The sequence below is a fragment of the Tyto alba genome, unplaced genomic scaffold, assembly GCF_018691265.1.
Source record: "Tyto alba isolate M040663 unplaced genomic scaffold, T.alba_DEE_v4.0 Super-Scaffold_9, whole genome shotgun sequence".
Taxonomy (NCBI): domain Eukaryota; kingdom Metazoa; phylum Chordata; class Aves; order Strigiformes; family Tytonidae; genus Tyto; species Tyto alba.
The window spans coordinates 27,121,675-27,146,092 of record NW_024881330.1 but is presented as its reverse complement, the minus strand read 5'-3'; the positions used below and the strand labels follow the sequence as shown (position 1 = coordinate 27,146,092).

Below are 24,418 nucleotides of genomic sequence, written 5' to 3'. Positions count from 1 at the left end.
AAAGGTAACACATTGCTATTTCTTTCTGAAAAATCGACAGAATAGAATACTGGCTGAAAAGAGAAGAGCCCAGAAGAAAGAGGAGTATAAAAGCATGCCTGCTTGTCTGTGTTCAACACAAAGAACATTAAATGAAAACAACTGGCACACTGCCAAATTCCTATACAGGCAAAGAGATTCAAATAAATTGATTTCACGCATCACACTGACCTGGGATCAGTGAGCAGTGGTACAATACACTCGCTGCTCCATGTGGGGCAAAGCCCATTAACGTTATCAGAGCCACAGTACATTACCAAGAGAGGAAGGAACAGAAAAAAGAGAGAACCCAAACTCTGCAAACTCAGGGGGGGAAAAAAAAAAATCACTTTAGAAAAGGAACTTCAATTTCAGCTGGAGTGCTTGGTTTCAGTTTACCAGTAAATACATCATATTGTGAGAGCTTGTCCTCTGATCACCTCGAAGGTTTCAAAGATCGTATTTTCAAATTAAAATAAATCCTAATGTCACTCCCCTTGAATTCTACTTTTAACACAGTTGTTCTCAAACTAAGTTATTCTCTGCAAATTTCCTCCCTTCCCCATCCGCCAGCATTTTATATAGATTATGGGTTATTTTCTTTGTACTTCAAAAGCTGGATTCCTCCCCAGGATACTCTTACTGGCTCAGAAAGTAAGCAGGATAAATCGGCCACGGCTCTCAACTGGTCCAAATCAACCTGACCTACAGAGAAAAACACCTTGTTTGCAAGGCAGCAATAAGCAGGGCCCCGGTTCCCTTTGCAGAGTCACCCAGGCACGCTCCCCCATCACGAGGCATTCCCTCCAAATCAGCGTATTTCGAATTTCACTTTCTTACGACGTGTGAAGTAACCCATGTGTGCCGCGGAGTCTCTTCTTGTCATCCCGGCTTTGTTTTTCATTAAGATCTCTCACACTCCAATCAAGAGCAATGCCAGCAAGCCACAGGTGTGCGCCACATGAACAGATGAAAATCTGATCGTGAGCTGTGTAATGACAATTCTCTGTCTATAATACACTCGTCCCCTTTTGCATCTGTTATATGTTAGAAGGGGGGTTTATTATTTCCATTGTACTCCTTAAGATACATAGGTAAGCAAACAATTGTTCTGAAGATAAAAAAGGAAACCAAGAAAAGAAGACTTTGCAATTGCAAAACAAAGATGAGGATGCTTGAAAAGCATCACATCAGCATAGGTAGTCCAATGTTACAAGAGGCCGTTGCTTCAAGCAGACTCAAACACCTTTTATTCTGCCTTTTATTCCATTTTGGTTTCAAATAGCAAGTCAAATCTTCCTGGGCACAGCCAAGTCCATATTAAATTAAGCTCTAAGAGTGTTGGCCCCATCTCTAATCTTTCACTCTAATTTCAATGTGGACCTTCTTGGCCATTTAAGACTAACATTTTTGAACATGTGACAAACACATGCAACCAGGGGTAGGCACCTTACCCAGTCACCTCATTTCAAGAAAATGTCAAAAAGCAGTTTTGCTTTGTATCACCAAGGTGAAAACTACACAATATCATTAACTCTGTAAATTGTGTTATAGAGAGGATGTGTTTGTTTTGGTATAAGCCTACACCGATAGAACTGCACAGGGAAGGGAATAACTTAGTACACAGAAACTTCACAATGGTAGAAATGTGCCTGCACTCAGGTCATACAGGACCTGCCTGACAGTTAACAAGACAGGTAATGAGCTGTTCCCTCCCATTTATGAATATTTCAGTAGTACAACCAGGTCATTTGGAATTTATAAAGATGAAGTGAAATTTAGTCATACTAATTCCCTCTTTCTATAAAAATGAATCGCATTAGAAAACATGCCTTTTTCCTAAGTTGTAGGAAATTTCCATTATCTTGCACGTGCTCTGACAGCAATAAACCACAATAAGCTTCCCATTAGTATGCCAGCACTGCGTGCTTCGGGCATGAAATCTTTACTTTTACATTTATTTATTTTTAAAATCCTTTACAAAGACCCATATGGCAAAAGAAACCAACCAACCACCACCTGTACAGGGTACACTTGCACTTTGAAAAATAAGACTGTAGATAGAAGGAAGGAGAATTAGTCAGAAGCTATACGCCAGTAAATTAGCAAAATGAAAATGCAAGAAGAAACCCTGCTAAGGTTATTCATTCTTTTCCAATGCTGCCTGTGTACAGGAAGGTCCCAGAGAAGCATTTACTTGCTTTAAACTGAGCTAGGAACTCAAATTAGAATGCAAATTCATTTTTAATAGGATTTAATTTTTTAAAAGTATGTTCACACTGGTGCACAAAACCTCAGCGCCGGCCCCTTGCCACGACATGATGTGCAGAGCCTCCTGTCGGCTCTCTCAGCTGTGCTCCATCTCCTCTCCACACCCCACAGACAGACCAGCGTGGGTTGCAGCATCTGGGGTGGGGAGACGAGTGATATGATCAAGGCTTAGCTGCCTTTAAAATTAACCAGAGCACAGTCTAGAGTACTCAGACACTGTTCATTTTATTTTGGTATCAGACTCTATCAAAGTTATGTCATTGGCAAAATGGTCCAACACTGAGAAAGAAAGTATCAGAGTGTTGGAAAGCACTTAAAATCAGTTTAGTAGTTTCTTGCCATCTAGACACACCATTTTAGGAGAAAAAATGTGGTTACAGTAAAGACATAAATGACAGTCATAGGTTATCTAGAAGTTTAGTTCTGCCATAGCAGATTTATTTTTCCAGTATGGTAAAAATCTTTGCATACAAGGAGAAATATTCATTCTCAATATCATCTCAATCAAATGTATCACAGATTCCTAATGCAATGAGTTTACCAGAGGGTTCCTCTGAATTACAACCACAACCATTTTGCCAATGTGGTAACAACTGCCCCTTAACCTGGTTGCAAATACTGTTCCAATTCACAGTTCAGGAAACTGAACTTTATTATTTTCACAATCCAGCCAAGTAATATTTACATGCCAGATAAAGAGCACCTATGTTATCAAAAACACACAGAAAACACAGTTAAAAATTTCACATACATATATTTTTAAGCTAAAGAAGATTTATCATTGAGTGATTTTATTGTTACTGCTGTACTCTTTCTCAGTGATATCAAAATGAAGATACCACCTTCACTGATTTAGGCAGACTCTTTGGAGGCTAAAGGTAAAGATTTCATTTTTAATTACAGTTTACAAGGCAAGGTACAGTCATTAAAAATAACTTCTAGAAGGTATGCACATTACAAAATCAAATATTTTTCTGTTCCTTACCTTGACAAAATTCAAAGTTCCCTTTTTTCCGGCAGTCACCTATCACTAAACTCAGTGCTCTCCAAGTGTTTCTTTTGACAGATATCATTCTCCACCAATCGCTCTGCTAATTTCCTCTTTCCTTGTCTGACTGGGACAGATATTATGTTCACCAGCCCAGAGATCAATCTTTTCTATTGACAACAACAAATGAAAAAAAAAAAAAAAAAAAAAAAAAGAAAGAAAAGAAAGAAAAAAGAAAAAAAAAGAAGCACATATCACAGCCAGTTTGAAGCACCACACCCCTTCATTTGCATGATAATAGCAGTCTTTTAAATAAAAAGGGAAGACAGAAACGCTATCATTCTAAATCAATTACCCACATTTTCTCAGTTAATATAAGGCAGTACTTTAAAACTGTATTAATTCTTCAACAAAGGCTGTTTCATAAGTTGTTCGTTTAAAACAGTTGACATATAGAGGGCAACAAAGTAAGGGCAGCCTGTATTCTACCATGAAAACACTTATTAGCTAATTCTGTAAAAATGCTTGGGTTTAAATACATTCATATAATATAAAATATTATATACTTTACCTGGTTCAACAGAAGCTCTAGAGAATCATTTATTAAAGAAACACGGTTACTAAAAATAGAGACCTTGCAATTACACATTGCTATACTAATTTGGATTTGAAAGTCATAACAGCAAACACATTTAAACAAAGGGAGATCACAAAGCTACTGATACACATTTACAAATCATCCTCCCACTTTTGAAAAGGCAATTTCCCTCCCACTCCAACACCTACAAAAACTGTTTATTTGGGTTACACAAATACTTTGTCATTCACATGAGTCTGTATTACAGCGTTGTCAGTTTTTCCAAGATATTAATACGCCTTTCAGGGGTTCATAACTATGTCAAGGCAGAAAGATTTTCAGAGCCAGGCACACACAGTTATGTACATGCTTCAATCTGCATCCACTATTCAGGTATTTCGGGACATAAAGTTAAGCATGCATAAGGATCTGGTCGCAGCTGCATGCATCTAACCCAGAACCCAGCCCCAACCCTCTCCTGGACTAGATCTTACTGAAAAAAAATGTATCGCCCAAGGGCATTTGCAAAAGATCACATTTGTGTTTGTGCTAGAAATTGCAATCTTTCCCCCAAACAAGCACCCTCCTCAAATCAAAACAAACCTTCCCAAGTTAAGGTTACAGAACAAAGGATTTCACCACTCAAAGTCCCTTCTTCCCCGTGTTCGTGGGCAGACACTTCCCCGCAGCCCTGACTCAAGCCAAAATTCTATTGATTTCAGTGAAAACGAGAAGCATCTAAGGACTGCAGGACTCTACCCAGGACTGACAACTGTGAAGCTTTGAATATGACGCAACTGCCTTTGGCATTTGGAAAATAATCCCAAAAATGTGGTTAGGACTCCCCAACTTGAGTGCAATAACTATTTTTCTAAAATTATCTTTTATTTTGTATGAAGTTCTCTAGTTGTCACCATGTTCTTAGATAGGCAATAAGTTTAACTTTCAGTTGTGCCTTATCATGAATTGTGTATTTTTCAATTGTGCAGACTTTTGCATAACACTTTGCATTTCCATAAATGCCAACAACACTCCCTAAATTGTTGTTATTGTTTGATCTGATTTTTATGGCCAAAGTCATGCCCCTATCAAAACTGCAAAAACCCTCACAGACCAAGTGGCCCTATTAATTTCACTGAGATCATTTAAACATTAAGTATTCTACCAAGTGACAATAGCACAATCTGGTTGAAATATGGATTTACAGTGGAACATTAAATTAACATCATTTTTTGGATTCAGAATTACACAAAGCAGCCATCTGTAAAGATGTATTCATGTTTTGCTAACCTTTACTAATTTGGCCACTAGAAACAATTATGATCAAATATGCTAAATTTTGTAACATATAACAATTCATTATTTGTGTCTGCTGAATAGCATACTCTTTTTTCATGACTGGTAAAAGATTTTTAAACCTCTTACTGTAAAAAAAAAAAATAAAGTTCTTACTCAAAAAAAAAGTACCAATCTGTCGTCCACTTTACAATGAAGACATCACTTTAACTTACTACTCTTCCTTTGTTTCAGTCCCACGTTCATTTTCTCTATGTGCCACATTGTCCAAAGTGATGGATGCATTCTGCTATACCCATTCTACACTAATCTTTTTTAAATTTCTTTTTGCCTCCTGAATTGTAAACTGCTGCTGCTGTTCAAACGTACACGTAAAATTGTCTAAAGTCTGAGCTTCACTGAAAGTAGAATGCCTCAAACAATTTGTAGTCTTACAAGAGTGCTATAAAAAAGGATCAACATGTTGTATTACCATGGAAATTTTGAAAAACATACTTTCCCAAACAAATATTACTTTTTCTCAATGGTATGAAGTAATGAAAACCACATGTGTAAATCTGCGATCCATGCAGTAGTTCAAGCTGCAGCTAATAGAAAATACAGAGAGTGAACTCTGCCATATAAAGGATTCTTGTTACAGAAATATAATGTGAAAACCAGATGCAGACAGAAAACCTTAATCACAGATGGGAATGTAATCACTGGCATACAGAATACTTTTTTGATCAATCTCAACCATATGAGAAATGTATTTATTTTCTAAGGAATGCAATAACTCCAGAGAGTCTTCTATTTGAATTCAGTTAACCTCATAGTCACAGTGCTTTTATCTTATATATGGAGAGAAGGGGGATACAACCTGAGCCAAGATTTTTAGAAGAGCTATTGGCCCTGGCAAATCATTCTTGTATCAGCTTATCTTTCAGGGAATTAATAGGATGTAAAGACTACAAATATCAGGATCAGCCTCAAAAGAAATCAACCATTATTGCAACTCCTAGTTACTGCCAGAAATCCCTTCATCACCTAAGCACTTCTCTGGTTAAATTTTTCCCTTAATATGTGGTTCTTCAGAAATACAATGCTAAGAGTGGCACATTGTTGCACTGAAGTTCTGCGAATCAGAACTGGAGTCCTACACCAAAGATTCTTCCTACTCCTTTAGAAGAGCTGAAGAGTCGTCAGTTCAAAACTTAAGTTTACTTCAGGCTTCCTCTTAACTGCTGGAAGTCCCTGCAAATACCCTCGAGCCACACAGCTTCTGGGTGTCAGTGGGGAAAAAAAGGACGGCAGCACACTGCCAACTATTCAGTTACATCAAGTGTCTAAAAGGCAGATAGCCTTCTACCAACTACCTAGACCAGGGTAGGACCAAGATAACTCCTGTCAGTTTTCATTGCTGGTGACATTTCTGCTTAACTTTTAAGAGCTGGAAATAGTACAGTAGTAGTAAACTCTTCACATAAAATATGGAAATTGCCATTAAGTTCCAAAAATCAAGTTCAGAATTCAGGTAATTGGTATGGTACCAGCAGGACCTACCTATGCTGTTACAAAGGCTCAGCATCTTGAAGCAACCACACTCCTACAGTTCATCCGCCAGTTCATGTAAGAGTTACATTTGCCTAGATCAATTTTACACTTGGTGATTGAATTGGACTGTTACATTAAACTGTAATAAAAAACCAACCAAACAAACAAACAAAAAACAACACCCAAATAAACAAAAAAAAACTTATGATAGGAAATAAAACTTAAGAAAGAAAAAGCATGCATAGATCAGAGACCTCCAGACTCCTGGGTACCAGCAGTGGTAGTTTACCTCCTGACAGTCCTTGATCCCTGCTGGAGATACCCATACTACCCAAGAATACCACAGCTCTTTACACAGCACTGCCTGACTGTCTCAGTTCACAACTGTCCTCATGAAGGTAACACAAAGTTGGTATTCATTTATTTTAATAGTACTAAATAACATAAACCACAATGATTTGGTAGCTGTTGCACCAGAGAGGTGAGGGGGTGACAAAAGCCTTTGATGGGCACCCTATAGGCAGATTCTCCCTCTCTCTTACAGCCTTGAAGTCCCATTACCATCATCTCCTTTTAGGCATCTGCAGTAAGAGTACACAGTATCTTCAATACCCTACCCCAAGACTCCCAGCAATGGCTCATCACAAATATTCATGGGACTAATTCTTCTAAAGTTCCCGTAAATGTGCTTCCTTAATTGAATGCCCATATGCTAGGTGAAATTTGAAGTCAACTACTTGCTTTATCCTTCCTGTGTTAAGAACCAGCAAACCACTTGATGAAAATACTTTGATTGTTCCACTTGCCTCTTCTGCCTTTTAACTTTAAATTTCTGAGACTGCAGCATCAATATATAATGCAGAATTCAACATTTAACACTAAAGTAATACGGGCTGGATATGCTTGTCTTATTTCTAAACAAGCATGCCCAGATTAATAATAAACTTTGGCCAGATATATATTTTAATTTGCATGTCTTTCATATAGCATCATCATCATGTGTGTAGAGTGCTAAAAATGGAGTGAAATCTTCCAGCTGTAAAACAGTTCCACGTGACAAAACAGAGAGTGATCCTAAAAACTCCTGCTTCGTGTCATGCGTGAGCGTGTGTGCCTACGTCTTTTTTTTTCCCCTCATCTAATTTCATCTGCAACTGTCCCTAGAGGACAAGAGAAGAGAGAACCAATTATATCCAGAGGTTGGCTTCTCCAAAATGAAGGCATCTGTTCCATGCCAACGACTTCCACATGGAAGAAAAACAGAACTTTGAAGGCATCTGTGTTCATGGTTGACAGTCACAGATCTTAGGGTCTACTGTAATTGACCAGCTGCAAACATGAATTGGTTGCTGCTGTTGTCAGCTGATCTCCTTGCACTGAAAAGAAGGGAGCTTAAATAGCAAAGATAAAAATCAGATATCCTTCCACTATACTGACACCTTTTCCCTTCTGAAGGTGGTATTTTTCCTGGTACAACAGGTTTGATAGAAGCAAACTGCAAAGTGTTTTTTAAACAAACATTTTACAAAATATTCTGCTTTAAAATGCTATTCTTTAAATAACATACAGGTCCGAGCACAACGTGCTCACTATTTGTTAGTATTTCAGGATGATATTTTGTAAGAGTGAGTCAGAAACTAGTCTGATTCACCAGCCACACAATCCTGCAGCCCACCTTATTTAGGCAAGTAGTCGCACTAAAATCAAGAGTACACCTGAGCAGAAACCCAGTTTTCACTCAAAATGCATATGGCAGGTAACTAGTATGGTATTTATTACTGAACTCACAGCACTTCCAACATGAGTGGATACTTTTCAAAAGACACTTTAAGAAATATTGCTGGTAGTTCAAAACCTGTTCTACAGCACTGGGTGCAACACTTGGGTGCGGAGTGATACACGGCAACACTGTGCACCTTGACTGTTAAAAAATCAAGCAAACAGTTAACAAGTTCACCCAAAGTAGCAAGACCCTAACTGATTTTCCAAAGCACAGCACTGAGTGCCATTTAGGGATCCAAGACTACTGACGGTGCAGTTCCAACAAAGACAATTAAAACCCGACCGGCCTAAGCAGAAAATGCATTTACATTCCCTATCTTCCACTCACAAGATAAAAGTGGATCATAGTTTCCAGAAATATTTCATGAACCTCTTGAGCTTTTGTAGTTTTCTTACCTAGGACTTTTATCAACAGCTTGAAAGAAGGAAGATGCTGTATGTTAGGGAGATACCTTTTATTTTTAAAAACAGAATTCTTTACTATTCTGCTGGATTCCAGATGCTGTCTCAAACACACTCTGCAGAGATGGTATTCAGCCTTTTCAGGCAGATAGCCACACAGGTTAGGAAGGACAGTAAGGATTCCTACACAGTTTCCCTTGCCTGGCACATACCTCAAATTATGATGAACGCATGAAGTAGTGAACCAGGGGGGACACAGTAGGCCTGACACTTCCTGACCACTTCTAAATTGCCTCCAGGAAGGACAAGAGTTGGGAGCGAGGACAATTAACACAGCCACCTGCTTCCTGTGACCTCCTGAGCAGCAGACATGGCCACCGATGACTTGCTCTGGCAATGTCACCGAGGTCCTGCCCATCCTTCTCTTCCCAGAGAAGCTACGGGAAAATAAAAACAATAGCGGCCAATAATAGCTCTGTAGAGAAGGCAAAATTTAGGCCTGGGTTTAAAAAAAAAAAATAAATAAGAATATTAACATCAAAACCTCCCCGTGTAAAGAGGATGGGACCGATAAATCTCAGAATGTGGAAGGGAAATTATACATTGATTCAGTCTTTAAAATTACTTTAACTGTTACTTACTGTAGCTGTACACTTCTCTGGAAAATTCTGGAGCAGGCAGCTGGCTTAAACACAGTGTTTAACACAGCTCTTGGGATACAGAAGTCGAGAATCCTGGACCCATGGATTCAACAGGAACCTCTGAGAGTAATATTACAGAAGGAATATACCTTTTCTCTCCTTTATATGGAAGTCTTGTCAGGTAAGTCTATCATTTACAATTCAAAGAGAATGACTTTACATTAAGACCTGAGCTGGCCCACTTAACCTTACATAAGATAATGTCGTTAAGCCCGTATCTGGATCTAAGTCTCAGAATTGATCTAACAAAGTATTGTTAAGATCACAGAAGTGAGATGGGAGCCCATAAAGCCTGAAGGTCCAGATCCTCAGACTGGTCCTTAGACAAAAGAAACACCGTCTTCAATAAGAACTGGGCATGTGAATACCATGGAAGAGCTGAGCTCTGGTACTTTAATTCAATGTTTACAAGCTCTGCTGACCCATGGAGTAGCATTAATTTATCATGGTGCACATGAAATGCATGCAACATTTGGAAACTAAGCTAGGCTATTCAGTTCAGTACAATGGTTTCCTTGCTCATCTGCAGCATGCTTTAATACAGGTTGCCACATGCTTTTCCAGTATTAAATGGTTTGCCAACAAGCTTTAAAAATAATAAATAGTACAGTCATGAAACAGCTTTTGCTTAATGGTTCCTAGAACTCAGTGACTTCACTCACTAAAACCCTTTCTATAACATTACCCTTAAATACTTTCAGCAATGCCACCATTAAAATAAAATAAAAAATCATCCTGGCACTACCATCCACTGATAGCACACCCACAGGTGCCATTATCCCTAAATTTGTTGGCATCTTTCTCTGGCACCAGTATGCTTTAATGGCTCTGGCAACAAACCCCACCTGGATGTCACTGAAAGCACTCCTTTGGAGCACTCTTCCCAAATATCCTTTGCAGCAGTATCATTTTGTCTCCTTTGTTGCATCCTAATCATCTAATTTTCTGGCAATAGCCTCATTGTCTCTCGCTGTCAAAGCCTGAGCTAGTCTGGGGCAGTTCTCTTCCTGAACTTGCCTAATACGTGTGATTCAATGTTGGGATTAATTTTCCAAGAGGACTTCAGGACAGTATCTTTGCTGCTCAAATTTGTGTGTTCACTTGCACCCTGACTTCAAAATTGTATTGCAATCCTATAAAACAATGTGGCTAAACCAATGGGTAAGTAAAGCACAGGTACAAAATTCTATATAATTTGATGCTTCATAAGAGAGCTTGTCAAACCTTGGGACTACCAGAAGGCACACACAGATTTACTCAATGTGTCACCCAACCCGTCATGACAGCATGAAGAAACAGCATCCTGATACTGCCATTACAGAAGTAAACTTTAAAAAAAAAAAAAAAAAAAAAAAAGTAATCTGGAAAATAAATAATTATGGAAAAAAAAGTGGATAAGTTTAGAGGGTTGGACTGAGGGTTTTTGCCCAAGCTATTTAAAATGACACCTGGGCCACAACTGAACGGGACACCTGTGTGGTCATCATCAAAAATCAAAAAATGTAGACAGTAGGTCTCCAAATAAAAGGAACCACAAAAGAAAATGGCTAGTGGTAATGACTAGTACTTATGCAAATTGAATATTGACATCCAACAAGGCAGACACACATAAGCCTCCTAGAGCTACAGAAGTAACTGCAGTCTTGTACAATTTGTAATGAAACATGCAACCATCTCCCCTGATGACTGCAAAATTCCTGGTTTTTACTCGCTGCATCAACCTGTTTTTTCATAAATAATATCTTACCTCATGTATGCCTTATTTATTGCCTGCCACCGTGTGCAGATTAATTCCACTCCACTAGGTGGAGTCTTCTGTCTTTCCAGGCTGCAACCTAATTTCCAAAACAACCTATTGTCCTCCACGAACTTTGGATATTTATTATAAGCACCACAATCTACATGTCCTGATGGACAAAAAATTGGCAGTGAATCAAATGCCTTCTTGAAAGGACTGAAGAAATCATGAACTATCTCCTGAAGATCCCATATCAGCATGTTGCAATATGGGATCATTCACGAATACTGTTGCTGTACAGTTCTGTACAACACAACTGTGCTTTTATGATGACTAAATTCAATAATACTGAGTAAAAAGAGGTATCCCTTAAATAAGTCACCATATCACACATGCCCCAAAACAATATATAAACAAAACCAAGTTGCCGGTATTCCTTTATATTCTTTGTGTGTATTTAGAAATATTTTTAATATCTATGATGCCCTTCCTTTCCAGGAATGCCAAAATGTGTTACAGAAAATGAGAGGGAGCATGAAAGGATTTCTTACCATATTCACATTTCCATTAACGACCACTGGAGTTAAATATGGCAACTACTCAACAGGAACAGCAAAACTGTGTACAGCATTTTTGGCAAAGAAAACCAGAGCACTCCCATGAATGTGTTCAGAAAATTTAGATAAGAAAATCTGGACACCCCAACACCCAGCTATCATCTTTCTTTTGGGGCTGGGCTCCACCCCCAACCCCTGTGATAAGTACCAAAAAGTCCCACGGCCAAAGCAAAAAAAGCCCCTTGGTTTAAAAACTCTTCAGGTAGACAGTATCTCCAACTAACACGCTATAACAGAGCATTTGCTCGGCAATATTCGCGAGCAGAAAGCTCCACGTAGGCGCCGAGCACTAACACGAGGCTCCTCGAGGCTCTCGCATCCCCGGGTCAGCCGAGGTAGGGCCTCCTCAGCACAGCTTCTGCTGTTGGCAGATATCACGAGCTATTTAAGGCTACAGACATTTTGCCCCCATCGGCCATGTTTTTTGTAATATTTACTTCTCGTACATATGTCTATAACTATGTATATGTCCCACAGAAGGTGAGGTTTAACAGGGTTAGCTTTGTTGGGGAAAAGAAGGTTTGGAGGAAAGGAAACAACTTCCATGTTTAGAAGATTTGAATCTAGTGACTGTCACGGGATGTAAACACTCTTCTGGGGAGGGAGGCTTTTTGTTATGTTTCAGGAGTGCAGAGTTTTGGATAAAATCTGTATAAATAATCATCCCTCTGTCATTCAACATAAATTTATGCACATGTGTGCACACAGTTATGTTTGGGAATACAAACTATAAAGTAGACTTGCCACAGACTTCTAGACAACCTACCACAAGCACGGATCTCACACAAAATCCATTCTATATTTAAATTTCAGTTTACTGAGTTTTAATTATTTCTGATCTGTAGATCACTTTGAGGAAAATCCCCCAAGGTCAAAAGCTTACAAATCCAATTGCAAAACCAAACAGAAGCATCAGCAAGGCCCTTTCTCAAGCAGACACCTGCCAAAAAAACAAGTTCCCTACTACTAGATTAGAATCCAACAGCTAAAACCCATTCTAATATTAAAATCAGCTAATTCTCTATGTTGAAATAAAGAAGTAAAAGCTCTCATTTTGTACTTTTAGCTGTTATGTACACAGGGCTCTATAGATGTAACAGTGAATTACCACTTCTTCATTTAGATCCTTATTTATAAAATTAACAAACACATACCCTTTTCTTTTTTTTTTTTTTTTAATTAAAAAGCAATAACGTTATTTTCTCTGGAGATGCCTCTGATAGAAAATTTATGCTCTACCAATGCTGTGCTTCCCAGGTTCATAAAACTCACTTGGATTAGCAGCTCCACAGCAGCGAATATTTTTGTATATATGCACTCAAGCCCAATTTAAACATTTCATTTACCATGGAAAAAGTTACTCCAAAAAGCCCATTAACTAAAATGTCCTTGATGAGCCTAAACTTGAGATTTGCAGTTACAGCATGAATGAAACAAGCCAAAGAATACTCTGTCATACTCTGAACATCCTTTACTTTGCACAAGGTGCTCAGTAGTAGGTAAAGCTGCATTGTTGCAATGAGGAAGCAGTCACTCGTCATTTTAAGATACAATCACAGTTTATTAATAAAATTATTTTAAATCTACAAGCTACACCATCTAACCAATATAGTGACATTCAGCTACCCAGTGCCATTTTTACAGTCCAAATAGATATGGTCCTAATTGCATAATGCCATTTTATCTGCTGAAGATAAAAGTGCCGATAAACAAAAATGCACATTAGGCAGGAGATTTTTCAGAATAGTTTTTTTTTTTTTTTAAATAACCCACTTGCATTAACAAAAGATTGCAATGGCTTCCAAATTATAGGGTGTTATTTTTAGTGGAAGTAGTTCAATATTCATATTGGAGCAGATGTAGCAGTTTAACAAAACAGCTCTTCAAATCCTGCACAAATTGAAAACAGGAAAACTGATTGCATTTTCTCTTATCACTTTCCTTTTCTGAATTGACACTTTTGGCCTTCTGAAAATTTACACATGGCTTTCATCTCAACAGCACCTGCTGATCAAACAGAAACCTAACATTTTCATGAAAATGGTATAAAGGACTAGTTTTCTTTTTACCATCTTAAAGGGCATCAGCAGTCCACTTGATGGCAACAATTGCTGAGTAGATGGCACACTCAGAATACATTTTATATTTTCATTACACTTACTTTTAAAAATGAGTTAAATCACTAGTGGCTCCTTCATATTAGCTCTTTGTCTGCTTTAAATTAATTTCAATCTCTATCTCTGCCTAACCCTGATGGGTTTCATTCTACAGTCAGTTAGATTTTAAAGAAGATCTGAAAGCCTTTGAAATAATAAGACATGTTGTATGTTCTGCAGCCACTGGGTCTTCTTTATATACGCACTGATATGCAATCATATAAATTAATATACACAATTATGCATACACATGCACACATTGCACAGACGTTTCTTTTTACAGTGCTAAGGAAAAAATTCTAAGCAAAAAAATGTGTATATGTATCATTCCGCTATAGTCTCACTGCATTGAATTCCCTGAGCATTGCTGATAGAACATGCTGAGGGGGGAGAAACTCAACGTGCATTTATTTATTTTAAAGTTGTTCTTTGTTTCCTTTGCAATCTTCAGACTGGGAGAAGGTCTAGCAGGTGCTCTGGAACTTAAGCATCAAGACCGGGTTGAGATGCTGCCATTGGTGAACATGGGGAGCATGCAAACAGCACAATCAGAAGTCCTTAGGCTCCTGCAAAAGTTTAAGGTATCAAGTCATGTATATAAAATATGAAACCTAAATACCTTGTTATCCTGTCTGCTTCCGAGCCTGTAAACTCTGAGGCGCAGCAGCAGGTAACAAGGACCATCTTCCCTCGTACATAATTCTAGGTGTAATTAAAGATACTCCCTAAACCTGCTATCTGAAGCTACCTGTGTCAGCTTCTTAACTGATAGAGCACTAACCCCTCTGAAGTACTCTGCTGCCATCCATTACCATTCTGCTTCAGTGATAAGGTAACCTGAAGGCAGAGATGACATACAGTAATATATGTGCCACTCCAGACAGTTGGTTTGTGAATTTCAGTGTTTCATCATGCTCACTGAGGCAATCGCAAACCTGAAATGTCAATATGTTCAGTCAATGGAAGTAAAATAATGGGGCTCTATTGTCTTACCCTATCGATCCGCTGCTGTCAACAAGAATACATGCCCCCCTGGCTTTAAACAAATTTTAATTAGGCTTTTAGTTACTGGATCATATCTATATATCTATCTGCGCAAACACTTGACAAAGTGAAACAGCAATATAAATATTTCAAACTTTTAAATATATTTTAAATTGCTTAATGTTGCTTTAAGATACGATCGCTGATAAAGCCGTTTGCTAAAGCAGCATGAGTGCACACACTTAGCGTGCAAGTCATCTCAATCTGTCAAGAACTGAAAAATCACCGTCAAAAGTCCAAAACAACAACAAAAAAAAGGCTCACACAAGGAAAAAAAAAACAAACAAACAAGAGGCCACTTCTCCTAAAAGCCACTGTCATTCTCTGAGGGGATTTGAGAAGCCAGGAGCCTCCACTGCCACCACCCCGACACTGGCAGGGTGGGTGCCCGCACGCCCGCCGTGACAGCCCGCTCCCGTCCGCTGCCCCACGGGAGGGCCGGGCCGAGCCCAGCCCAGCCCAGCCCAGCCCAGCCCAGCCCAGCCCAGCAGAGCCGCGCTCACACCAGGTCGCCGCGTCTCACCCGGGCCCCACTCGCCACCCACTCCCACCCGGGGCCGGGGGCTCTCCCGCCACGCCGGCCCTTCCCCTCACCCACCCACGTCCCGTGAAACACCCGGACAAGCCGCTCTCCTCCTCCCCCTCGACTGCGTTTAAAGTGGGGTCGGTCAGTGACCTATTGTTCTCGGGCCACCTCCTCCCCTTCCGCGGCGAGAGACCCTCTCCCCCGCTCCCCTCAGCGCGGCCCGGGGCGGGGGGCATCGCCCAGGCCGCGGCTGCCCCACGCACAACAAAAAGCAGATCCTGTCTCCCTGCCGGCTTATCGCTGCCTGTAAATCCCCCACCCGCGACGGGGCGGGGGGAGGAGATAAGATGTTACATCTTCACTTCTCCCCGCTCCTATCGACTTGTGCAGCGCCGAGGGAGCCGGGCGGAGGGCCAGTCGGCGGGGGGCGGCGAGGGGTGTCCCCCCCCGCCCGCCTCTCCCCGTACCGCGGGTGGAGATTACCTTCCGGCGGAGGGAGGGAGGGAGGGAGGGAGGGAAGGAGGCGCCGGCGCGGCCCGGGCTTTGTGCGCCTCACACGCCTCGCAGCTTATCTGCGGCGCAAAGGACGGCACATCGCGCCTCCCTGGCCCCGCCGGCGCGGGGGGAGCGGGACGGCGGCGCGCATCGGGGCGATTACACGGTATCAGCGCGGCCCAGATGGAGGCCGGAGGGACGCTCGGCGGGGCGGGGGTGAGGGAGCGGGGCCGGGGTCCCCGGGGAGGCCGCGCCCGGCGTGAGGAGGGGAGAGGCGCCACCTCCGCGCCGCCCACCGGGTGAGAAGGCGGCGGCTCCCCGGCTGCCTCGGCCTGGGTGTGCCTCACCTCAGGCGGGCGGCCGCCCCCAAACCTCTGCGGGATAAGAGCCCTGCCAGAGACCCCGGGGAGCGCAGCGCGGGCTCCCCCACCCGAGATCACCTCCACTTCCACAGACCATACCTACTGTCCTGGATGGAGCACGACGGCTCCGAGGCCCAGAAATTTCCTGGCCCGGCGTGGTGGCGGGCTGTGCCCGCTCCCAGTTTGGCCAAGTCCCGACCTAACCTGACCCGCTCGGCCTTGCCAGCGGCTGAACAGCCTCAACATAACACTGCTGCTAGGAACAGCAGCATCATTCACCAGAGGATGAGCGATAAGCCAGAGTGGGTCCCTACGCTTAACAGTTACAGTTTTGAGAAAACGGAGCGTTTGTTTTGACGGGATTCGTCAGAGGGGGACTGGGAGAGCGTGAGGTAGAGCGGGGGGAGGCAGCAAAGCAGCCCAGCCTGCCTACAGCAGGCACAGCCAGCCGGCAGAACAACTGCACCAGCCCCCAGGCTGCCCAGCGAGCCCTGCGTGCTCGGGTTTTAAAGTTTTTAAAAAATGTTTCTGCCTAGGAATCAACACTTATTTGTTAAGGAAAGGCGTTTCCATTGCACGTCTGCGGAGGAGCACGGTGAAGGCTGGGATGAGGACAATGACGGCACGCTGGAGTGAGACAGGCATTGTTCAGTGCAGAACTCCTTCCAAAATCACTCGTCCAAGATAGCAGGTTTTTTTCCACAAGAAAAGAAATGAAGGGAATTTGACACATAATACGAAGTGAAAACCAGAACCTAGATGGGGGAAGGGCGTGTGTGTGAAAATCGTGTCACCGCAATGAATGTCAGATAAAAAGGGGTCTGTCACAAATCCTCCACTAATCCAATAATGCGAAAACCTCTTGGTATCACTGAGACATAGCACAAGGTAATTTTTTTTTATTTTTCATAAACCACTCAGTATGTCTAGCCTTAGAAAGACAGCAGTTTGGTGAATTTTCCCATCAGAAAAACAGGACTTTGATTTTTTTCATTAAAGTCAAACTGATTTTCACATGTCAAATTTACTATGCATTCCTCAGCCAGTATTTTTACCCTGAAGAAGGGCCACTTCTCCCTCAACTTCCTCCAGTTGTCAGCTGTGTGACAACCATATTTAGAGGTAATCAGACAGGTCATATTACAAAAGTTAGTCAACTCATTTGAAACCTTAGCCCCTAAACTTACTGGTATGTTCTATGCATCTCTAAAGAAAAGCAACTTTGATTAAATTCAAAACTGCAAGGTACCACAGAGCTTTCTCTCTGCATATGTTCTTTCAAAATATTATGTACAAAATGAGAGACTGCTCTTTTTAGGGATTTTGGTTTGGGATTTTTTCCTTGAAATACATATATATCATGCCACAAACTAATTTAGGATCCATTAGATTCTCATCTTGCAGGGCCACAACGTGTGTCTTCTATCTATATGCTGGCCACTCCAACAGGCAGTTTTATTCCTCAAATCACAATTCTTTGAAGAAAAACTAATCCAGGATCCTTTCTAATGTAAACAGTTTGCTCCAAAACCACTCACATTTAAAAATAAAGCAACGCGTGTTAATAAAATAAATACAATCAGAGTACAAATGTATAACAGAAGTGGCGTTCCATAAGCACAGCTGTCTCAAAGTCCAAGCTGCAGGCTAGAAATCTTAATTTCAACCAACTCTCTCTTAATAATGGGTTACCATCCTATAAAGCGTAAAGTCCATCTGCCCCAAGCAGATAAGTTTTGAAGCATTAAAATAGATAAAAATCTAACATTTTCTTTCTTGCATTGAATATGTGAATTCTAGTGTGCTATAATGTGAGAATTCCAACATATGACCATTATGGCATAATATCTCATAGCTCAGCTTGTCATTACTTCACTTGTAATTCTTATGTTAATTATGTTCATAATTACTATAAACAGATGTGGTAGAAATTCATGTGACCTTTTACTGCAGAATGCATTTCTCTTTCTGCTTTATTTTACTAATATAGGTGTTAAACAAGAGGAAAGTATTTCTGACACACTCCGCATGTACACGCGTACATATTTAACATGAAACCATTTCTACCTCATTTCAGCCAAGGGACCACCTATATGCCAGTACATTGACATGAAAGTGATGGTAACTGAGAGGTCTACCCTGAAAGACTCTACTTACAGTGAACCTTTTTGACTAAACCTAGCTAAAGCCACCACTGAAGCCTAGGACTTAAATGGAACACTGCATTTTTATTCAGCACCTTTGTTAATGCAGCAATATCCTGCTTTACAACTACATAACAGCCATACAGCCATTTATTTTACTCACAACCCAACCATCACAGTCTGTACACAAAACACATTTACAATAAAATCACTATGGATTTCATTAAGAGAAAGCCTACTCGAATTTCATTTCTTTGGACCTAATCTATAATTAGTGTGGACAGACAGGTGCAAACCCTTCTCCTCTACAGATGGCTACTGGAAATGGTGCAAAATAGCTCCTTCTGTTTAAACAACACACAGATAACCTGCTCTGCTCTTATCACTTACAATTACCTCCATTATACTGAACTAATGTTTACTTTAATAAAATGTCCACTGTTCTCTAAACGTTATTTGGAAACTTTCATATCGATGGCAGGAAAAAAAAAAAATGAAGATGGAAGTCAATGTCTTTCAGATGAAAAATTTTTGGTGAAAAAAACCTTTTAAAAGGGCAGGATATTTTGACTTTGATTTTACATCTGCTGATCATTTTTCTCTATCCACAAAACCACACAGTATACTACTTCCTGATGTATTTACACTACCATATATTAAACTAATCAAGTTTATAGTAAATAAGAACAGGGTAACTGTGATTTTAAAGCAGTTCTTTAAAAAGGAACATCTATGTGGAAAAACAAGACCCTTTACATTAAAAGTTCAGTTTTTAAACTAACTGGTTTAGATCTTTCACGTGAAAGAAGGTGAAGAAAACATAATCTGGAAGCCAATGTTTTTAAGAATTTACACTCTCGCTACTTACTCTAAATTCAGTATCAGTTTAAACTTTATTATAGGCTGCTATTAAAGGCTGTATGAGAAACAACGGGCTGCTACTAACTACATGGATCAAAGTTTTTTTAATGTATTCAGATTAAAAATAATTTTCTGTTTACATTTCTTTAGCCAAGCCATGGGAAAGAACCCCTTCACAACACCAAATTCATGTTTTATTTCAGCTGTAAGGCTTCTTGATCTCTACATGACAACTTAAGTTTCTACAGAACAAAGAACAAGATCTTCTCCCCCCCACCATCTAAAAAATCTGAAGCTCCTGCAATATCAACGTACTAATATCCTTATTCAATTAGCTAAAGATTTCGCAGTAATGGACTGTGGCGAGTAGATTTGAAAGGTGAAAATGACAATTGCAAGCCCCTTCTCCCATCACCCCCAATGCAAATAATGCAGATGCCCGTTTCACCCGAAGTGTCTGGCAACGAGGAGTCTGCAGGCTGCACAGTACCTCAGCGAAGTGAGCTTCGCGTTCAACGCCTGTCGTCTGAAGTTCATTTCAGAGAAGTGAGAAACAAGATTTGACAGGGAAGAATGTCCTGAACTGACTAGCCGCTGACCAGCACTCCAGGTGGAGCTATTTTTCTCCCCTTTATTCTATAAACAATACTTCCAGTATAAAAGTCCATGTGGGCGCAGGCATACACAGTGTTAAGCGTATACAGATGAGAGACACCCTGTGATGTTTTACTGGTCCATTATTTAGGCACGAAACGAGTTAACGTTAAGGTGGTCAAAAATGGTAGAAGGCAATGTTTTACTTGAAAAGATTTTGGAAACTATTTAAAAGCTCAAAGCCTTTGAAGAAAAACAAGTTGTGCAGCAGTTGCCAGGAAGCAGTGACCTAACACTGCTGTCTGCATTCCATTACAAACAGAATGATTCTTGTCTCCTACAGCATGCTCAGGGCTCGGGAGCCCAGCGCTCACCCTCCTGCAAACCCAGGGCCCAAGGAAGAAGTCCTGCCATCATCTCCTGTACGCCTCGCCCGGCTGCAGCTTGCCAGAGACATCAACGGATTTAAGGGTGGGCTGGGTTTTTGGTGGGGTTTGGGGTTTTCTTGCGCTGGTGCGTGGTTGCGCTTCCCGTGACAGCAAAGAAAAACGAGGCATGAATTGAAAGTAGTAGCAATTACGTTGAAGGTTCAGATATGACAAAACCGTCCTTCGAAAAGTTGTCAATTATCAAATAAAGTATAACTCCCTAATTAAAAACCTTTACAGCGAGTCTGCAGCAGTGCATCTCACACCTAACAGAGCTTTTGATAACTTTGTATGGCCATAGACTGTACAGTTATCTATAAGCCATATTCAGATCTTTTCCCTTGTATTTCTCCTACTGATGGGGAGCCACAGAAACACCTAGTGCTAAAACCAGGACGTATAAACAACATAGGCTAACTTTTTTAACATCCAGCCGAGCTGAAGGAAATTCCCTGATCATATTGGATTTCCTAAGGAAATCAGCCCAGAATAAACTGAATGAGGTTTTCAGACTTCCCATAGAAAGGTCAAGCATCAGCTTTAACAACCATTAGAAACCAGTTTCAATCTTCTCAGCTATCCAGATTCACTAAACCGTTAACAGAAAAGCAGAACAGAAAACCCGGACAATAGAATTCAAATCTAAAAATGTCTTTTACGTCTTGCCTGAAACTGCAGTTAACAAAGTTGCTTATTTAAACTTTCCATTGCATCTGTCAGGATGCAGAAATGGAGAAGGAAATGTAAGGCTACAAGGGTATAATTAAATAAATTATATTCACCCTTAGCCCTAACATATTGTGTTTACAAATACAATAATTATGTTTCTAGCTACATGTCAAAAGAAAATATTTTCGAAGTCCTTCGAAAAGCATGCAAGCATTACTGTAAGTAGGAAATAAGTCAAAACAGATTAGTAGCCCCAAAATGGGGGGGGCGGGGGGGGGGGGGGAATCCTGCTTTGGTCAGCAACTCGGACCACCATCAGGGGATAAATCAATTTGCAGCAGCTGTGGACAGCCATTTAAGTCTGGGGCCTGAACAGATTAATTAGGGGAAGCGATGTTAAAAGTTAAAGGGGTCAGCGTTACATTAAGCACAGGAATATTTGCTGGCGCAAACGCTTGTCTGTACATACCAAGACTCCGAGGACATCCTTTTAGCTAGCCCGGGCAATGCCCCTACCCAAACGCACGGCACTTGCTGTGTCCCCCCGGGCAGCCCCCCGGCCCGGCCCACGCCACCCGCGCCCCGCTTCGCCCGCGGAGGCCGGCGCGGAGCAAGGGCAGGCGCCTCCGGCCCTCCGCCGGGTGGCAACGGAAAACTTTCAGGTATTTCGGGAAAAATCCTGCCACCGCGGCAAAGCCTGAGCGAGCCGCAGGCAGGAGCTGCCGGCTCCGGGGCGGCACGACCAGGAGGCTGCGAGAGACAGGTCCTTCCCGTGGCGTGATTTAGGGCGAGGCAGGGGCAAGGAGGAGGTAGCCTGGCGAGGGGAGCCCGCCGAGGCTCCGGAGGGAAGAGCCGAGCGGGTCGGAGGCGGGCGGTGCCCGGCGGGGGGCTGCGGCTCGGGGGGCAGGCGGGCGGGCTGCCGCCGCGCCGCGTCCCTTCGCCCTCCTCCCTCCTTTTGAACTTCTCCGCGAACTGAAGGAAGGAACGTTTTAGCTCCCGGTTGGGGCAAGAGCGATTCGGGAGCTGCGTCCGATTAGTTACTTTCAGTTTCTCTCTAACATTCAGGAGAGAAGAGGACAGTAACAACAGTGATATTTATTTCTCTATAAATAAACGCGTAATGGAGTCGCGGGTGCTTCTGCTAGGGTGGCAAGTCCTTCCTTACACTAAAGCCAATTTTAGCCCAATCTCGGGACTCCGGCACTAACAGAAAGACTCAGACTCCCCAAAAGTCAAAGGCTCGTCTCCATGGCCGGGAGTAGGGCTTTCATCCTTCCAGTCTCCCTTATCGATCGCCTGTTACGAATTTATGGAACCAAGACATTCAGCTCATCTAAACGAGATGACACAATTACATTGTACTGCAGTTTTGGAACTGCAATCCCTAACGTTGTCCTATCGTTTTAGGAAACGAGATACTTGCAAGATCGCGGTGAAGCTAAAGACGATGTGCACCGCCTGAAATATTTCTTGCGAAATAGCCTGAAGTGATGTTGCCAGTGCTACATAATCCAATGATCGTAATGAAACAAACAGAACAAAAACCCCACCAGAAATATTTCGGACACTCCTACTCACATTAGCTAGCTGTGATCTGGAGCGGAGGCTGGGGGGGAGCAAAGAAGAAGGAAAAAAAAAAAAAAAAAAAAAAACAAACCACCAGGTCCTAAATCGAGTCAGAAGCCCAACACTATGGAAGAATATGTGCTTGGGAGGGTTAATTTCTGCCAAACCGGGTGGTTCGGTTTCTGGGCTCTGGAGGAATATTCGGGGTGCGAGTTTGTGAACCGGGGCCAGCGGGTGCAAGAGCTGCATGCAGTGCTGACCCGCCCGGGTTAGTTCCAGCCGCGGGAGCCCCGCGGGAAAGGAGAAAGGGTAAGAAAAAAAGGGGCTCGGGCTCCCCCCGCCCCAGCGCGCCCTGCCCTGCCCGCGCCCCGTACTCACACTGCAAAGGACCGGAGATTCCCACCATTCGCCACGGGCTGCGAGCTGCAAATAAAAGTTCCCGTCCTGCTCGGGGGAGAGCCGGCAGCCCAGGCTGCTGGAGGGGCGAGGGGGTGGGAAAGGGGAGAGCAGCGCAGCGCGGCTTCCCTTCCCAGTCCAGATGATCCACGTCCACAAAAGTCAAAACGAGCTGAGGAGAAACTCCAGCTGCTCTTCCCCCCGCACCCACCCCCCCGCGCTCTCTCTCTCTCTCGCTCTTTTTTTTTTTTTTTTTTTTTTTTTTTTTTTTAAAGGAGGATCAGCTCGAGAGAGACTACTGGTTCCACGGGAAAGGACAAGAACCAAAAATAAAGCAAAGTCTCCAAGCCGAGATAGTGAATGCCCAGGTCCTTCTCCTTGCTGCCGCTGCTGTTGCCGCCGCCGCCGCCGCAGACAAACGTGATGTGGAGCGCCGGGAGCGGCCGCTGTCAGTGGCGGGGGCTCTGCCTGTCCCCGGGCAGCCGGCGCATAGCTCTGCCCCCGGCGGTGCCGAGCCGAGCCGAGCCGAGCCGAGCCGCGCCGCGCCGCCCGCCCAGCCCGAGGCTGCGCCGCTCTCCGCGCCGCTCTCCGCGCCGCTCCGCCCGGCTCCCCGCTAGCAGACACCTCGCCAGTCAGGCAGCATACTGCCGGCAGCCGGCCCGGCCCCGCTACCCAGGTGCAGGGGGGGAGGGCTTAAAGCAGTGGGAGGTGATAGAGGTAGGAGACATCTGTGTCGTGAGGAGGTTAGTGGGGGTCAAGTATATGTTAACAATAGGCGAGCGCGGTCCCTCTCGGGCAGCCTGCCTACTCTTTCTTTCGCTCGCTCGCTTTTACTGGGTGGACATCTAACTTGCTCCCTAATGATGCCTCCCCGGCTTTAAGAGTCCAGACTGCCCTGCAGTAACCCAAGACAAACACTTTCTCTAGCCATCTGGAGAGCTCCTGGCTGCTCTGCCTGTGTCTCATCACTGTGTGAAGAGACAGCAGTGCTAGAAATCAAGCCACTCTCAGATCTACTCTCTAATCCCCTTCTGTTAGCTGATTTCCAGTCAGACTGTTTGCTTTTGCATTAGATAATAGCCTTAGAGAAAACAATTATCATTTTCTTTTTCCCTTTGTTTTCCCCTCTTTCTAAAGTACAGTATCGAGGAAGGCCTCCCTCTTTTTTTTTTTTTTTAAAAAAAAAAAAAAAGAAATTTATAGTCTTTTCATGGCTTGCAGAACCCAGATGCAATTTCACACTTTCCTGGAAGG

At 42.5% G+C, this 24,418-nt stretch overlaps 1 protein-coding gene and 1 long non-coding RNA gene across 6 annotated transcripts in view; both read right to left on the bottom strand.

The window, feature by feature from the left end:
• Window positions 1-24,079, bottom strand: part of RUNX1T1 (RUNX1 partner transcriptional co-repressor 1) — a 117,408-nt gene extending 93,329 nt beyond the window's left edge. The window contains exons 1-2 of one of the 5 annotated variants that reach the window (XM_032987897.2): window positions 23,147-24,079; window positions 3,275-3,447 (exon numbers count right to left, since the gene is read on the bottom strand). In XM_032987897.2, the coding sequence (XP_032843788.1) occupies window positions 3,275-3,362 (88 nt within the window). In that variant the 5' untranslated portion in view covers window positions 3,363-3,447; window positions 23,147-24,079. Of the gene's footprint in view, window positions 1-3,274; window positions 3,448-9,079; window positions 9,188-14,698; window positions 15,195-21,671; window positions 21,725-23,146 lie in introns of those variants that run through there. The other 4 variants (XM_032987899.2, XM_032987900.2, XM_032987903.2 and 1 more) reach the window with 4 other exon arrangements.
• Window positions 13,464-16,173, bottom strand: LOC122152672. Its single transcript, XR_006164719.1, has 2 exons — window positions 15,800-16,173; window positions 13,464-14,645 (listed from the first exon to the last, which is right to left on the bottom strand). It is a non-coding gene; the product is annotated as an uncharacterized LOC122152672 (long non-coding RNA).
• Window positions 24,080-24,418: the final 339 nt, after the last annotated feature.